The 18,688-nt window shown below is 37.2% G+C and overlaps 1 protein-coding gene across 5 annotated transcripts in view; it reads left to right on the top strand.

The window, feature by feature from the left end:
* Positions 1-18,688, top strand: part of SUGCT (succinyl-CoA:glutarate-CoA transferase) — a 698,665-nt gene that overhangs the window by 272,683 nt on the left and 407,294 nt on the right. For all 5 annotated transcript variants that reach the window (XM_036918914.2, XM_036918912.2, XM_057504387.1 and 2 more), the window contains exon 10: positions 15,760-15,831. In XM_036918914.2, the coding sequence (XP_036774809.1) occupies positions 15,760-15,831 (72 nt within the window). The remainder of the gene's footprint in view (positions 1-15,759; positions 15,832-18,688) is intronic.

Raw genomic sequence — 18,688 nt, 5'->3', positions numbered from 1 at the left:
ACATATTGATTTCTTTTTAATTTCTTTTTGTGTATCTTCTTTTTGTATTTTCTTAGTGGTTACAGTGACGCTTACATAAAACATTGTATAGCCTCCTTTTATCATTTCTTATAAGGCAGGTCTAGAGGTATGAACTTTCTTAGCTTTTGTTTAATCTGGGAGAATCTTTATTCTGAAGGGCAGTTTTGTTGGATATAGTATTCTTGTGCCTTTGTTGGTTATAGTATAATAGGATATAATTCTTTTCTTTCAGCACTTTGAATGTATCGTCCCATCTCTTCTGGCCTGCAAGGTTTCTGCTAAGAAATCTGCTCATAGTCTTATGACGGTCCCTTTGTGTGTGATGAGTTTCTTTTCTTTTGTTGCTTTCAAAATTCTCTTTTTGTCATTGGCTTTTGACATTTTGATCTTTAATGTGTTTCAATGTGGACTTCTTTAGGTTCATTCTAGTTGGATTTTGGGAGAGTTTCTTGAATTTGGATATCTATTTCTTTATCCAGCTTTGGGAAGTTTTTAGCCATTATTTCTTCCAATAATCCTTCTGTCCCTTTCTCTATTCTCCTTGTGTTACTTGTATATGTCTACATTGGTCTGCTTGGTTATGTCTCATAAGTCTGTTATGCTTTTTTCAGTCATTTTCTTCTAACTTATAGTAATTCTAACTTCAAATAATTTACATTGACCTCTCTTCCAGTTTACTGATTCTTTATTCTGTCTGATCAAGTCTATTGTCCAGTTTAGTGAACAACAGATTCTAGTGAAATTTTCAATTCAGTTGTTGTATCTTTCACCTCTTATATTTCAGTTTGTTTTTTCTGGATATTTTCTGTCTTTTTGATGGTAGTTTCATTTTGCTTATGTTTAGTTTCCCTGAATTCATTGAATATCTTTATGATGGTTATTTAGAATTCTTTGTCAAATAATTTATATACATCCATTTCTTTAGGGTTGATTTCTGTAGATTAGTTTTGTTCTTTTGGGCCATGTTTCCCTGTTTCTTCTTATGTCTTGTAACTTTGTATTGGGATCCATTTTCTTTTTTTTAAACACAGCCAGCTTTCCAGTTTTTATGGACTGGCTTTGTAATGGAAAGTCCTTTACCAATCAGCCTGACTAGAGAGTCTGGGGACCCCTCAAACCCTTTTGGTTGATGCATCTACTCTGGACTGATGTAGGCAAATTCACAAATAGAGGAATTTGCTAGCTTTTCAGGAGTTTATAATCTCTCATTCCCTCTGGTGACTGCCTGCAGCACTGCAGGTTCTCTAGAAGTGTCAAAAACTCCCAGCTCTCTTTTATTCTCAGAGCTCTCAGGTGTGCTGTGTCACTTCAATGCTCTGAGAGTGGACAGGTAGAAACCAGTTTCTTGATCAGTCCCTGAAGAGCCAGAATATTGGATGCACACTCCACTCTTCTCTTCTCCCCTTTTGAGTGAAAGGCCACTTTACTGTATTGGTCTCTCTCTGTTGTACTGTAAATCCTCAGGAATAGTATCATGCTGTCCAGCTCTTTTTTTTCCTCAGCAGCCTGCTGTCATCTAGAGTATGATGTGTCCTATATATATTCTTAGACAGTGAAGACAGAAACTAGTCCCTCGGAAAATCTGAAAAAATTGTATGCATGCTCCAACTCTTTTCCTCCCCAGGTATTGGGGATTTTCTCCCAATTTATTCACAGTGACTCAGGGCAGACACCATGGTGAGTGAGTGTGTGCTACTCCAAACCCTTGCTTTTGTTCTCAGCAGCCCAACCTAACATCCTTTCCTCTTAGCACTTACATTCACGCAAGGCAGCCCCTTAAAAAGTCTGCATATTCGAGATACATTTTGGTCTTTTTCCATCCCAGGGAGAAGCTAGCAGCTGGGAGTTTTCTCCCAATAATGTTGCACTGAGCTGGGAGAGAGACTCTCGCAAGTGAGTGCCTCAATTTTCCTACTGGCTTCAATGCAGCTAGTTTCATGACCACCTCGGGTGCAGAAACCTTGTATCCATATTCTGGATTTCTCCCAAAGGAAATTGGTCTGTGTATTATTGAATCATTGTCTTCATGTGGGAGAAGAGGGTCTGGAATTTCTTAATCTGCCACTTTGCTGATGTCGCCCCACATCAGAGTATCTCTTGAAGGGAGATCTCAGGGTGCATCCTTATTACCCTTCCCCTTTCTCTCCTCCTTTTTCTTTTATACATTAGTGTCTTAGATGCACTCATATATATTCTATTTCATTTTATCACCACTCCCTTTTGTATCTTATTTCTTCTAAGTTCAATTTCCTTCTTTCTAAAGCATATTCTTTAGAAATTGGTGAGGATATGATAGTGATAAACTATACCAGATCTTATTATTCTGAAAATAACTTTATTTCAAGATCATTGTTTAAGAATATTTTAGTTAGGTATAAAATTCTATGTTGACAGTTAATATTTCAGTTATGTATATTTATCACTTGACCTCTATTATTACTATTGAGTTTTCTGCTACCAGTCTAAATGACATTCTTTACAGGTATTCTGTCCTTACCGTTTGGATGATTTTAAGTTTTGTCTTTGGTATTCTTCAGTTTTACTATGTTTATCTAGTTGTAAATTTCTTTTTACTATCTTACTTGGGATTCATTGTTTTTATGGAATTCATCAATTCTGATATTTCTCAGGTATCATCTTTTTATAACATTCATCCCATTCTTTCCAATATAACTTCAATGAGATATTTAAATTTTAACCTCCTTGTTTGTCTCTTAATATCACTTTTATATTTTTGATCTCTTCTTTATGCTGATTTCTAGTTCATTAAAAAAATTATATTCCAGGGAACAATTCTCCTTTCAGCTTTCTGCTAAGCTCTGTAACCTACCCATTGAGTTTTAAATTTCAGTTTTTCTTTCAAAAGGTATATCTTCTTTTAAAAAGTATTTTTGCTTTAGGGTAACATACTTTTCTTACATGTTTGACTCTATCCCTCATTTTAAAAAACATTTTAGCCATGCTTGGTTTATATTCTATGTCTGAAAACACCATTATTTAAAGATCCTGTGACTCTTAATTCTGCTTTATATTGTTTCTGCCAATTCCTGCTTATGGTAGCTTATTTTCTTGTATGTTGTGTAATGTTAGATTGTGGGCTCAAACAGTGCAGATCCAATCAATTTAGGTTGAAGGTGTCCAAGTATGATTTGTATTTGCTTCTTGTATAGCAAACTAAGCCAGTGGAGAGTGGGGACAAAATTTTTTGCTAATTTTTTGGCTTTTGCTATCCAGACCATATGGATAAATTTGAACTTTAGGGAAATATCTTTAAATAAAATCCATGATTAGGATTATTCAGTGGAGTTTTCTTTTCTCCCAGCTTTTCTCATGAGTGGTTATTTATCATTTTCACTGATAGAATATCACTTTGTTTCCTGGCTTTATGAGGGTGTTCCCTGGGTAGTTTCTGACTTGTCATGGTCCTGGCTCAGATGGTAGTTAATTAGTCCAGTTTTGATTATCAACTTTGAAGAATTTAGTGCAAGAGTTTGGAAGCAGGTCAGTGTTACAAAGAAAATTCCTACAGCAATCATGGTTGAATCTCTGGGAGTGAATGGGGTCACAGAGCCAAAGGATAAGTTGAAGAAAGATGTCAGTGAGAAAAGCTCAGGAAATCCTACAGAGTAGGAGGAACTGGAATTGGAAGGAGTAAAATTGCATAGTTTCTTCCTAGTGGAAGAAGTAAGAGAGGGTGGCTGTTGGTGGTCAAGGAGATCATGAACGATGAAGACTTTGAGAAAAAGATAGTGTGATTAAAATGTCATTTTGAGAGAGAGGGGTGCAAGGATGGAAAGAAGCAATGAGTGAGTGGGAGGGAAATGGAAGCAGTGGGGGATTCCTATCTGAAAAGCAAAACAGTTTATTATATGTAATTAGAAGATTAAAAACTGAATTTTAATCTAGCAGTATTTGGAGAGAAGTTCGTAAAGAATCTGTTTCGTCTTTGCAAAAGTCATTTTCTGCTCAGAACACCTGATTAATAAAATTTCATAGTCTTTTAAAAGACTACTGTATTGAATAATTAGTTACCATACTTAAAAAAAAAACTGAACTTAATTGGGTAAAATAAGTTACAGTATTTTTCTTTTGGCATTTAGCCAAAAGCCTTATTTAGGGACTTGTATAGAATTGCAGATATAGTTTATCCTTTTGGGGGATAATATTAAGTCACACTTTAAATAAATCAGTTAATTTGTGAAACTAACACTGAGGAAAATGAAAGCTCATACTCTGTAGATGCTTCTGGATGTCAGCAGGGTCCTTGCTCCTGCATAGATCTGACAGATTGCCTGGCCCTTTTCAAACTGTTCTGTGGAACACTCTTCTGGGAGAAATTAATTGGTATGCTTACAAAAAAGGGTTTCATGATCAAACTAATTTGGGAAACTTCTATTTTAAAATTCTAGGCCTCTTTTGGAGATTCATAAATTCACTAGTACATTAAGGGTTTTGAAAAGTACAGTTAAAAAATGTTGAATTTGCGCTTCTCAAACTTACTTGAGTGAAGAAATAAAAAGGTTTGTATGTGTGTGATGCTGAGAGAGAAGAAGAGAGGGAAGATTGTTTTTAACACTATGAAACAATGTTCCCTGGAACTAGTTTGGGAAAATCCAGTTTAAAATGTCTTGTTAAAAATCATTTTCAAGTAAATAGGAGGTCTTCCTATACGACAGGCCCTGTGCTGGGCAATAGACAATGAGTCCATAAATACAGACCCAGCCTTCTAGTTCAATGTTCTTCACACTCCATTAGGCAAGAGAACTCCAGTCATATACTGACCTTGAATTTACATCATATAGCCCAGTTTAGAAAATCTATAATTAGATCTTTTTTGTTTCTAACAAAAAGAAATGTAGTTGAACTAACTCTGTTAAATATGGATTGGTGTGGATGAGGGGGAGGTTATTGTAAGGCTATGGAGATTTTGCAGAAACAGAAGTATAGCTCAGTTTCATGAGAATCAGGATGCCATCAAGCATGAGGCAGCTGCTTAGTCCGTATCTATTTCTTTTGTGTAGTCTGGTCTTTTGTCTCAGTTTTAGTCTTTCTGAGGCTCTTAGCACAGCCAATATGGCCATCACAGCTCCACCTCCACTTGACCTTTTGAATTCTCCAGCTGATGTCATTGATTCCTGCCTAGTGAATCTGTTGGCTGGCTTGGAGTGGTATCCACAATGTTCTAGTCAACCAGGGATGAGGAATGGTCAGTCATATGATGTATAGAGCTGCTTCTTCAAGGGAGTTTACGGTGGAGTGGCAATTAAACATATTTAATGTAGTTGGGGTGAAGAATTATAGTGTTTGAGGAGACAGGCAATGACAAATTATTTCCAGCACATTCTGTTATTATGCATAAAAATTCTTAACTAGTTCCCACCTTCCTTTACAAGCATGAATCCCAGAGGAACTAAAATAAAACAATTATTCAAACAGATAAAGAAACTCAAAAAATAAAGCAATCTCCTGCTACCCTTGACCTTTTAGCTAATATGACCTTTAATTTTGGCAGAGAGACATAGAAATACCAAATGTCTTCTCTTAAATGGTTATGGAGACCAGGAAGAATTATTGCTTTCTTCATTTTCTGACCTACTGGAAGGACTTACTGAAAATTCTTTTCAGGTTGTTTTGGAAGAACGCTTCTAATGACTCTGCTGTTAAGTTACTTTGGAAAGGACAGTTTCCTAGTTGGTCTAAATTTTTAGGCAAAAGAACCTTGCATAACACTCCCATGGCCTCAGTCATGGTTCATGTACCCATGTGAATCCAACTCTTTTGGGTCACCAATGATTGCAAAAGTAATGTACAGAATACTATTCAGAGCGCATCTTGTTTTTTCTTGTGAGTGTTTCATAAAATGGCAATGATTAAGCAATGTTTTGAGACCTCAATCCAATAGCAATTCAGCATGACTCTCTCAATTGAACAAACTTGAGTTCATTTTTCCCAACTTCTTACAGCCACACACAGAAAGGTCTACTAATGTTCCCATTACTGATTCAGGCTTGACTCAATTCATGTATTCAGATTCATGAGGACTTGAGACAAGAAGTAGTTAATCCATGCTTAATTCAGGCAATTTTGCTTTTTGATAATTAGTTTCCCAAAGAGAGAATTTGTTGATCATTTAGCCTTCAAGGTTTTTGGCTTCCAATATAATTCTTTCTTGCTATACAGTAGTAATTCTTCATTCTGGTATTTACCTTAATCTCACATGCATGTCAGATGGCCTGTATTGGGCTCCTATGTCCTGATCACCCAGGAGAAGGAGTGAGTCCTTTAAAGAGTCAGCCCGACCCTGGAATATAGTAATCTCATCAAGGTCCTACCGGCGTTTGCAGCCTATCACCTTTTTCATCACATTCCATAGTTAGCAATATCTATAAATATTTAAGATGGAACATTCCCCTATGCTTTTTCTTGACCCTGGGGTTGACTTGATTTAGATACATGGTTATTCCACAGGGCCACATTTCACCTGCTACTGTGAGTTAGCCACTGGTGCTTCCAATGGGGCTAGGCCCAAAGATATTTTGAGAATTTGTGTACTTTTGAATCCAAACCTCTGAACAGGCATCCATTTTATATTTGGATGGAAAATAAATTTTACTTGGTAGGGGCTATCTGGGGTGTTTGCTGGAAAGAATACTAAGGCTGATCCCATATGCTTCAAGACAGTTGCCAGAGTTACCCAGAAACATCTGCCATGGATCCTGGAATGGTAATGATGATGGAATTGGTGGTTGGAGGTGGTGGCAGTATGAATGGATCCTTTATGGCTCTTCCCTGTATGTAGCAAGATGCTAGGAGATTTCTCATCATTTTACAGGATAACATCTTTTCTCCTAAAGCAATGAATGGTTAAGAAATCCTTGGCTCTGAGTATTTAAGGAGATAGAGGAAGAGATTTTTAAATTAAATGACCTCTAAAAGTAGGAGAGCTATCTTGTGAATGGGCTAAATTTGGATCTTCCATGATAAGAAGAATGAGAAGAACTTAATTAGGGGGATTAAGTCCCTCATTGTTCCAACTACAGGACATAGCTGGAACCCCTAATGGAATTATATTCTCCATTTCCTCTTAAGCTTATTTTACTGCCTTAAATTTAGGCAATCACCTGTGAGGAAGGCAGTTTCTTGTGGGAATTGATTCTCAGTCTGTTTGCTAGTCTCAGTGAGTCCTCATCTCTGGGCCCCTGATAGTCCCTCATCTCTTTTACTTCATGCTTCCTAGTTTTGCCACCAAGCCTTTTGTATAGTGTATTAACATTTCTTGAATTGTTTAGTTTGCTATGATTCAGAATTAAGACACTGGCCTTGATTTAACAAAATGTATTAAGCCCCTATATTGCCAGATATTGTCCTAGGTGCTAGGTGTAACTACAATAGGCTTTACGTTCTTATCTGCTAGCCCGACTCCCATGTTTACCAGAGATCACTCTCATCACTTCATATACCTTTGCTCAAAAGCTTGGGTTTCTGCTTTTATCTATATTCTCTGAGCTTCTGGTCTAGTTAATTGCCTGGTTTTAGTCACTCTATCCTTTGCCTTCCTTTTACAAATTCTACATATGGGAATTTGGAAGCATGTGTCTGAGCCTCATTCCTATAAGTGGGTCCCTCCAGCATCTGTCTATACATCTCAGGGGCCAACTGCCTTCTATAAGAGTTTTAAAAATTATTTTACCAAAATTTCTCATTCCATTTCCTACATATACCTCCAAAATTTCTCTTATTGAATGCTTTCCTGAACCATGCTTTTTCAAACTTCCCACATTCTGGGTTGAAATGCTGCTGTCAACTGAGCCTGTTGCCCAGTGCCTCTTCAGGTCTAGTGTCAGGGCGTCCTCTAATCCCAGTCTTACTGTGTATGCTCTACGTTTTGTCGTTGATAAGTCTTGAGATGTAATGGAATTAAAATATATTTGGAAAACATTATTGGCAATCTGCTCACTCTATAATTCACTTTAGAATATTCTTATTGTTATCTATGGTTAATATTCTTTTCTAGCTTGATATTTTGCTTGCAGGTGAAATGTTGAAAAAGTTCTGGTCTATGAATATTTTTAACTAGTCTGAGATAAATGTAGATTCATTTTCAGAAGTGATATTTTCATGTATGGTACATAACTAATATGGAACTGTGATTGTTGTAACATATTTGAAATAAAATGAAGAGCACTTAAAAAATGCTTAAAATAGTCAAAGAATTTTTACCTTGAAGTGCTCCTGAACAATCAGTATGGACTGTTGTCCAGAATTTTTTGGCTATCTTCCATTAAACAGTAGGTGCTTTTGGCAGCTTTTTCAAATAATCTGGCTTAAGATTCTTTATAATGCAATTAATTCAGGATCACCAAAACCAATTTCGGGCCTGTACTTTCCAGGAAAAATATTATATTTCCATATCATTTTATATTATGCCCGGGATACATGATGACTGCCTTTTTGAATAATAGCAGGCCTTCTTCATAAAGGACTTCCTTTATAAGAAAAATAATATCATGGACAATTTATGAAGAATATAAAAAAAAATAAGACAGTTTCCATTTCCTTCCTTACCCTTGCCTTCATAGCTCATATCAAAAACTGAGTGATTAAAAAATCCTAGGAATGTTTGATTTGACTTGAGACTTACTTGATTTGAAGAACCTCAAGACTATTTTCGAATATTCAAACTTCCTATGGAATTAAACTTCCTGCTCTGGATGTGGGCTGGCAGGATTAGTACATAATACTGCCTTCCAGGGCTGCTCTAAAATTCAAGGCAAGGGCTTATATTTGGAAATGGGTCCTCACAATGGCTTACTTCCTGTGAGAAAATGTGCAGACAAAGCCAGATAGGTAGTTGGTGAAATTAGGGACTCCCGGGCTCGTTTCCCACTTGTTGCACAGTTCTATCCCATAGATGACACTCTTCTTGAGTTGTAAGCCGTTTGTGCCTTGTCGCCATCTGGCCCCGCCAGCTCCCGCACCAGAAGGTGAACTGCTCAGTGGTAGGAAATAGTGCTCTATATTTGTCACGATGTACCAGCACAGACCCAAAGGCAGTAACTGCTTGACATTCCAGAAAACATTCTCATGGCAGTGAGTTAAACTTCGGGGAATGTCTTTTTCCAGTGGATGATGAAGTCATTTAGCCATGGTTACCTTTTGTGGAAGAAAATGTTGTTAAAAATTAAGTAGCTCCAGGAAGCCTTGAAGTTCTGCTCTTGTTTTTGAAGTAGACGCACTACCAATTGTATGTGCTTTATTTAGACTGGAGAAAATACTGATATATCAATAGGGTAGCTTAAGAGGTTGACACAGGAAGTTCCAGTTGATTTTTTTCCTTTTTCTATTTGTTCATCTGATATTCTGAGTTGATGCAGACATTCTAGAGAGCCCTCTGTGGTTCTGTCTACCATCAGCTCAATAATTAAGATATCATCAAACCAGGTTAGCATGCGTGGAAGCCCAGAAAACTGAGCATCTGGGAAGCAGCAGAAACTTCTAAGAGCAGTGGGAATTCCAGGTTGATCCTCTTATTTCTCTGCTTCCACGTCTCTTCAATATTCCCTGTATATTACATCTTCAACCCCTCAGTCTTTTTGGTGTGGTCTCATTTCACACCTGAAACTGCTCTAACTAGAGGAACAAAACTCAGGACCCCCAGATCCCTTTGTCTTTACATGTCTTCCAATATGTTCATAAGTTGTGCAGTTGGGACGTTTCCTTGACCCATCCCTATTTTCTCAGTCTGAAAGACCTCTCCCTCCCCAGGAGTGGAGGTTTATCATGACAGGAATGGGAAGAGAGCCATGCAGTTTCTGTGTGGTCTCCCTATCAGGGAAAGTTGTCATCCTTGAATAAGCATGACTCACAGTAAGAAGCATCTTTCCTCAGGAACAATGAGATCTGGTCTTCTAAGAAGAGAAGCTTGTTTTGGCCTTGTCCTTTTAAAACTGTAGACATTTGCCCCTGCTGTCTCCTCAGTCATTTCACACAGAAGCAATTTTTTTCCTCCTCAGGCTTGAATTCCTTATAAGAGGCACACCCCAGCCATGGGTGTCTGGAGCCCAGTGCCATGCCTTTGATTTTTGATTTATGTTCTCCTTGTGACAGAACGCCTGCTAGCTTGTGTGTGTGCATGGCATATTGCCACTTAACTTTGCTTGAAACGAGGAGTGGGGAAATCAAGGGAATGAGGAGGAGAGAGAGGGAAGTGGTCTGCAGAGTGAATGGGGACCTTAGGAGTCAGGAGCTAAGGGCTTAGACTACACTAGGGAGTTTCTTTTATGTAGAGCCCAGATTATAGTATTATTTAATAATAATGATATTCTTGAGTCCCTACTTTTTATCAGCAACTATACTATGTGCCTGACACTGTGGCTCTCACCTCATACTGAAACTGCCTCACTTTGATAATCGCTAAATGAAGCATATTACATTCTGACCATCCATAGTCTCCCTTTCTTCCACCTTGCATATTCAGCTTTCTCGGGATTTTGGAGCCATTGACACCTCTACCTCTGCCCTATCTGTGACCTTCTCCTGTCTTTACTATTTTCTTCCTAATTCAGATAGTCCATGGCTCATCGCTCAATAACATTCTGGCTAGTTTTCTAATTTTCCTACATCTATATCTTTCTGTCATATCCATCTGACCAAACACTGGCAAATGCAAAGAGCCATTTATTTCACCTCTGTAACTGAGAGGTGATGGAGACTGTCACTCAGCTGGGCTCTCAACACTTTAGTATTCTGGCTATGCTTGTGGTCACTTTGCTCACTCGCCTTCCACAGGGATGTCTCAGAACTTCTCCACCCTTTTCAGTCTCCCAGTCTCCCATCTTCCAACCCTACTCTCAGTTAATGGTCTGACCCTTATTTCACAAGAAAGTAGAAGCATCCAGTGGTCTCATCCTGTGTCCTCATGTCCTCAGTCCATACCTTATTCTTCCCCTTTGCAGCCGAGCTATCACACAGATGTTTTCATGTCCGTAACTGTTGCTTACTTAGTCCTTCATGTGCTCCAGACTGCACTTGTCTGCAGCGTGACGCCAGAACAGCATTTGCTGCAGCAGTGAAAGACCACCTTGGGGCGTTCTCCAGTCCTCGTCTTATGCTCTGTCTGACCCTCTTCTGCCTGGACTTCAAATGGAGGTGGCCTGCAGATTCACCCCTCGGCTCCCTTTTCTTTTCTACTTTACAGTCTGAACTCTCTTTCTCAATGACTTCATCTATGTATTGGCTTCAGTTACAGATTATGAACAAATGAATCCCAAGTTTCATCTATAGTTCAGACTTTCATCTGGTCCCAAGCTCTACTTATTTGGAATTTCCACTAGAGTATCTCAAAAGCTCCTCAGAAATCTAAATGTTATCCATGACAGCAGCCTTTAACTCTCCCCCATCACATTTAGGAGATTTCACCATCCAAATATTTCTTGAATCTATTTCCTTCCATGTCTGTTGTCAGGGCCCTGATGTAATACACTGTCATCTTTTTTGTTAATTATACTTTTAAAACTTTTTTGAGATAATTGTATATTCACATGTACTTTAAGAAATAATAGAGAAGATCCTGTGTGCCCTTTACCCAGTTTACTCCTTTGGTAACATCTTGAAAAGTTATAACATGATATAACAAGCAGGATATTGACATTGATATAGGCAAGATAGCAAACATTTTCATCTCCATGAGAATGCTTCCTGCTGTCCTTACTTTTAATAAAAAAATTTTTAGGATAGTTTTAGGTTCACACAAAAATTGAACAGAAGGTACAGATATTTGCCATATACGCCACCCTGTACACATGCACAGCCTCCCCTATTATCAACATGGCCCCCCGAGTGTTACATTTGTTACAATTGATGAATCTACCCTGACACATTCTAATCATCCAAAATCCATTGTTTACATTAGTGTTTATACATGTTTTGTATATTCTAAGGGTTTGGACAAATGTGTAATGACATTTATTCACCATTATAGTATCAAACAAAGTATTTTTACTGCCTTAAAAATCCTCTGTGCTCTGCCTAGTCATCCTACCCTCCCCCAACCCCTGGTAACCACGGATTGTTTTACTGCATCCATAGTTGCCTTTTCTAGAATGTTATACAGTCAGGATCCTACAGTGTGTGGCCTTTGAGAACTGGCTTCTTTCACTTAGTACTATACATTTAAAGTTCCTCCATGTCTTTTTATGGCTAGATAGCTCCTTCCTTCTTAGTGCTGAATGATATTTTACTCTGTGGATGTGCCACAGCTTATGTATCCATTCACCTGTGAAAGGGTAGTGATTGGTCACTTGGCCACACCCTTAGTTTTCTTCTGACCATGCTTTCTCATTTTTCATAATATGGATAAACTGAAAATTTTTCAAATCTTTAATTCCTGCTTCCTTTTTGCTTAACAATTCTATCTTTAAGTCACTTCTTTTTTCACATTTTACTATAAACAGAAGGAGCCAAGTCACACCTTTTTTTTTTGCTTAGAAATAGCTTTAGCTAAATATCCAATTTCATCACTTGCAAGTTCTACTTCCACAAAACACAGAATGTGAACACAGTTTAGCCAAGTTCTTTGCCACTTTATAACAAGGATCACCTTTCCTCCAGTTTCCAATCATATTCCTCATTTCCATCTGAGACCTAATCCAAATGGCCTTTACTGTCCATATCTCTACTAATATTGTACTCAGGATTACTCAGGTATTTTCTAAGAAGATTAAGGTTTTCTCTATACTCTTTTCTTTGTGAGCTATCAACACAGTTGCCCTTAACAGTCTGTTGATAGCAAGGTAGACTTTGTCTAGCATGTACCTCAGATCTCTTCCAACCTCTACCTGTTAACCTGTTTAAAGCTGCTTCCACATTATTAGGCTTTTATTACAACAGCACCGCACTTCACAGTATCAATTTCTTTGTTTGGGCTACTCTCACAATACCATAGACTAGGGCGGCTGAAACAACAAGCCTTTATTGCTCACAGTTCTCAAGGCTGGGAAGTCCAGATACCAAATTCAAGACTGGCAAAGTTGGTATCTGGTGAGGACCTGCTTCCTGGTTTACGGATGACTGTGTTCTTTGTCCTCGTATCATTATATTAGGGTTAGGATTTCAACATGTGGAATTTGGAGGGACATAAACATTTAGTCTTCAGCACAATAATATTTTTTGAAAAAGTTCCTATTTGAAATATATTTATTAAATAAACACTGTATCAATAATAACGGAATAAATAAGTACTTAAAGAACTCATAGTCTTACCTCCTTATAAATCTATTGGGTGATCTTTAGTCTAATTGTATTCTGATGGCTCAGCTGCTGTTCAGTCTTTACTTTCCTACGATCATTAATTAGCTATCTCTTTATAATTTTTAAAATTGCATATTGGTAAAGATATATTTCAGGGTATGGTTCAGGCTTAAGGAAGGAACAGGCTTTTCTTAATTAGAGGAAATGAGCACCCCTAAAAATGTAAACTTATTGAACATGTCACTGACAGGACATTTTGAAAACTTTTCTTCCCATTTACTTGGCAACATACGTCATTACTTCACATTACTTATCCACTCTCCATATCTCCCTTCCCCTGCAAAAAAGCAAGCAAAGAAACAGCTGGTGCACCTTTATACTTAGCAGTGGTTTGCTGAGACATTACTCTTTGTCTCTCATCACAACTTAGTTGCAGATTCCCATTTGGTGGTTTGAGAAACACTAATGCATTCTGTATAACATTATCTCTGTTTCTGCCTTGTGTGAGAGGGAAAATAAGTGTTTAAATAGTTCATGTGATATCTTCTTAGTAGCATTCATTACTAAATTGAACAAAAATGTAAATAGAATAAACCCTATTACAATGTTTTGCTTGAGATCCATTTCAGCCACACTTCTGCTATATGGAAGCAATAATCTGAGTGATTCACTAACACTTTACAACCATTTATTAATTGCGAACAGTCTTAAGATATCATGTTAGTCTTAGTCTGAAAAATAAAACATACAGGCTACCAGCTCCAGTCTACCAGTACTGTACAACGGAACTTTTCAAGGATGATGGAGATGTTGTCTATCTGCGCTGTTAATAGGACAGCTACTTGTCTGATGAACACAGCTATTGAATGCTTGATGTATAGCTGTCGTGTCTGTGGAATTGAACTTTTACCTTAATTTCTCTCAATAACAGCTCTATTGAGATCTTATAACTCACATACCATAAATTTCCCTATTTAAAATAGTATACAATTCAGTGGTTTTTAGTGTATTCATAGAGTTGTCCAGCCATTAACACAATGAATTTTGGAACATTTTTATCACCCCAACAAGAAACCTGGTAGTACTTGTTAGTAGGCAGCCTGAAGCAGCTAGTCTTTCTGCCTCCAGGGATTTGCCTATGTTGGGTATTTCATGTAAATACATGTTACATGCCATAGTATGTAGTCTTTCATGACTGACTAATTTTAGTTTATTTAAATTTAATAGCCACATATGGCTAGTGGCTACCATAAGAAGCAAGTGAAGTGAAAGACCAAATATAGATGCTCAGAGAGATTGGAGATGAACCTAGACTGACCTCAAGATAAGACAGGCTCCTGAACGAGGGGATGTTTAACAGTACCAAATCATATGGAGGTCAAGAAAGAACAGTTCAGTGTAGTGATAATCAGGCTGAGAATCCTGATGACAAGGGACATTGGAATGTGGTGGTTAGTGACTAACTGTAGGTAGGTGGAACTTTTATATCATTTAGAGATGGAGGAAAATTTCAAGATAGCTTGAGAGGAGTGCCAGCATTGATGGAAATTTTGTGCTATTAATATTTTTAATGTAGGCGTGAGCCTATATGTGGGCAGAAGAATAGGCTCCAGTGGAAATGAAGAGATTAAAGGTGGTTGAGCAGGGTCCTGAAGGATGTGAGAGGAGGGGACCAAGGTCACTACACTGGAAAAAGTCCTGCCAAGTAAGACAGAAGTCATTTTTCTCAAGAGGCAGGAGTAAGGGAGGAAAGCATAGGTGAAGATACAGAGTAGTTTTGTATAGAAAGGAAGGAAACTAAAGGAACTCATTTATTTAAGGCAAGTGGGAATGAGGCCTTCTGAGGGTAAAGTCTGGTTCCTCCACCCTGCGCTGGGATCAGATGTGCAGAAGGGAGTGCTGAAATGTTCTCCAGCGGGCCTAGGACTCTGGGAGGTGTATCAGTTACTTTTCCATCTGTTGCTGCCCAAATAAATGTGTCTTCTAAAAGAAAAAGACATTTTCAGGTACATGAAGCCACATGTGGACCAGAGATCCAGATGTGTCAATTTTTACTTATTAAATGAAAATTGCTCAAAAGTTTACATCTATTCTTATACTTTGTTAAAAACAATGTGCTCTCTTGCTCTTTTCCCTAAAAGGAAAAATGGAAACGAAATTTGGGGAAATTCAACATTAACCCATGTTATAATAATACAGAATTTCATGTTATGACTTATAATCAAGCATGAGTATTTTCATTTTTCAAGACCACTCCCCTCTCCCCCTGATCTTATAACAGTTAGTGGAAGAGCCAGGAAGTGCTTTGAAAATCCCAAATGAAACAACTAGACAAATATAAGAGAAAAATATACTAATTAGCTGATATTTAATTAATAACATTGCTTTAGTGCAAGCTTTCTATACAGAAGCTTTGGAAATCAAAGTCAACTTTTGTAGTATTCTCACAATGTAAAATTGTATGTTTATGTATGTATTTATTTATTTTAGGCTTTTAAAACCAAGGATGGCTATCTTGTAGTTGGAGCAGGAAATAACCAACAGTTTGCTACTGTGTGCAAGGTAATCTGTAATCACTGGGATGTATGGATGGTATATGCAGTAACTTATTTTGTACAAAGCCAGAAATGTTCAATTTTGCCTAGAACAATGTTATTTAAGTCTCTAATCAACTCAAAACTCCTTGTGTTGCACCTAAAAAATGCCATTTTCATAGTTACAATTGCTATTGACAGGCTCTGAATTAGTACTCTGACTGCCTTATTTTTTGAGGTTTCTGGCTATATCTTGAAGTGAAGAATCAGAGTAGGCTTAATTAAACTAAAACATGACCTGTCTCCAGTCCACACAAAAAGGAAAAGAAAAATAATAATTTTAAAGGGGTTTCTAACATCAGGATATCTTTCTCTCTTCCTCTTTCTTTCTATTCTATTCTTTTTTTTTTCTAACAACATGAGATCAGTTAGGCCTAAATATGGTTAATCTGCTTCTAAGTTTATTGTATTTACCACTAGAAAATTAAAACAAATTTAAATTAGCCTTTGTTTAATGAGTTCCTTTTTGAAAGATTGAATAAATTTAAAGTTTTAGCATGTGGTTAAGTTTATATTAAAAACGTTGTTCCTGCATCCATTCATGATAAAAGCTCTCAACAAAATGGGTGTAAAGGGAATGTACCCCAACATAATAAAGGCCATATATGACAAACCCACAGCTAACATCACACTCAATGGCAAAAAGCTGAAAGCTTTCCCTTTAAGATAAGGAACAAGACAAGGATGCCCACTCTTACCACTTTTATTCAACATAGTACTGGAGGTCCTAGCCTTGACAGTCAGAAAAGATAAAGAGATAAAAGGCATCCAAGTTGGTAAGGAAGAAGTTAAACTGTCACTATTTGCAGATGACATGATACTATATAAAACCTTAAAGACTCCACCAAAAAGCTATTACAACTAATAACTGGATTCAGCAAAGTTGCAGGACACAAAATCAATATACAGAAATCTGTTGCATTCCTACATACTAATAATGAACTAGCAGGAAAAGAAAGCAGGACAACAATTCTATTTACAACTGCATCAAAAAGAATAAACTACCTAGGAATAAACGTAACCAAGGAGGTGAAAGACCTATATTCTGAAAACTATAAGACACTAATGAAAGAAATTAAAGAAGACAGAAATAGATGGAAATATATCCCATGCTTATGGGTAGGGAGAACTAATATTGTCAAAATGGCCACACTGACCCAAGCAATTTACAGATTAAATGCAATCCCTATCAAAATACCAATGGCATTTTTCAATGAAGTAGAGCAATAATCATAAAATTCATATGGAACCATAAAGATACTAAAAAGCTAATGCCGTCCTGAGAAAGAAGAACAAAGCTTTGGGTATTATGCTACCTGACTTCAAGCTATAGTAATCAAAACAGTATGGTACTGGCACAAGAACAGACCCATAGATCAGTGGAACAGAATAGGGCCCAGATATAAACCTATGCATATATGGCCAATTAATATATGATAAAGGAACCATATAATATACAATGGAAAAAAGACAGCCTCTTCAATAACTGGTGTTGGAAAAATTGGACAGCTATACATAAGAGAATGAAACTGGATTACTGTCTAACTCCATATACAAAAGTAAACTCAAAATGGTTCAAAGACCTAAATGTAAGACATGAAACCATAAAACTCTTAGAAGAAGAAGTCTCTTGAACAATTTTTTTCTGGACACATATCCCTGGGTAAGGGAAACAAAAATAAAAAATGAACAAATGGGACTACATCAGATTAAGAAGCTTCTGTACAGCCAAGGACACTATCAGCAGAACAAAAAGGCATCCTACAGTATGGGAGGATATATTGATAAACTATTTATCTGATAAAGGGTTAACATCCAAAGTATATAAAGAATGTATATGTCTCAACACCAAGAAAACAAATAACCTGATTAGAAAAATGGACAGAGAACATGAACATTTTTTCCAAAGAAGACACACAGATGGCCAACAGGCACATGAAAAGATACTAATTATCAGGGAAATGTAAATCTTAAAACCAGAGTGAGATATCGCCTCATACCAGTTAGAATGGCTACTGTCCAAAAGACAGGAAATAAGTGTTGGTGAGGATGTGGTGGGAATGTAAATTGGTGCAACCACTGTGGAAAGCAGTATGGAGGTGCCTCTAAAAACTAAAATTAGAAATGCCATATGACCCAGTAATTCCGCTTGTAGGAATTTACCCAAAGAAAACAAAATCCCTGATTTGAAAAGATTATATGCACCCCTATTTATCACCACATTATATACAACAGCCAAATTATGGAAGCATCAATAGATGAATGGATAAAGAAGATGTGGTATGTATGCACAATGGAATATTATTCAGTCATAAAAAAAGAAATCCTGCCATTTGTGACAACATGGATGGACCTAGAGGGTATTATGCTAAGTGAAATAAGCCACTTGGACAAATACCATATGATTTCACTTATTTGTGGAATCGAAAAATAAAACAAAATGAAATGAACAAAATAGCAGTAGACTCATAGACACTGAGAAGTGACTGTTTTGTGCCATGGGGGAGGGGCTGGCTGGGTGGGTGGGGAAGCTGAGGGGGACAAAGGGGCACAAAAATTCTCAATCATAACATAAGCTGATTACGAGGATAGTAGTACAGCAGGGAGAATATAGTCAATGATTCTGTAACATCTTCCTATGTTGACAGATAGTAACCACAGTAGTTGGGGTGAGGATTTAATAATGTGGGTAACTGCTGAACCACTGTGTTGTATACTTTAAACTATGCAAGACTGTGTATCAACTATATTTCAATTTAAAAAATGTTGCTCCTCAGAAAAGCTTTAAAAAAAGGCCTTGGGTTCATTTAAATTAATTTAATGTT

Source organism: Manis pentadactyla, chromosome 7 (genome assembly GCF_030020395.1).
Source record: "Manis pentadactyla isolate mManPen7 chromosome 7, mManPen7.hap1, whole genome shotgun sequence".
NCBI lineage: Eukaryota > Metazoa > Chordata > Mammalia > Pholidota > Manidae > Manis > Manis pentadactyla.
The sequence above is the reverse complement of the archived record's forward strand: the minus strand, read 5'-3'. Positions and strand labels throughout refer to the sequence as shown.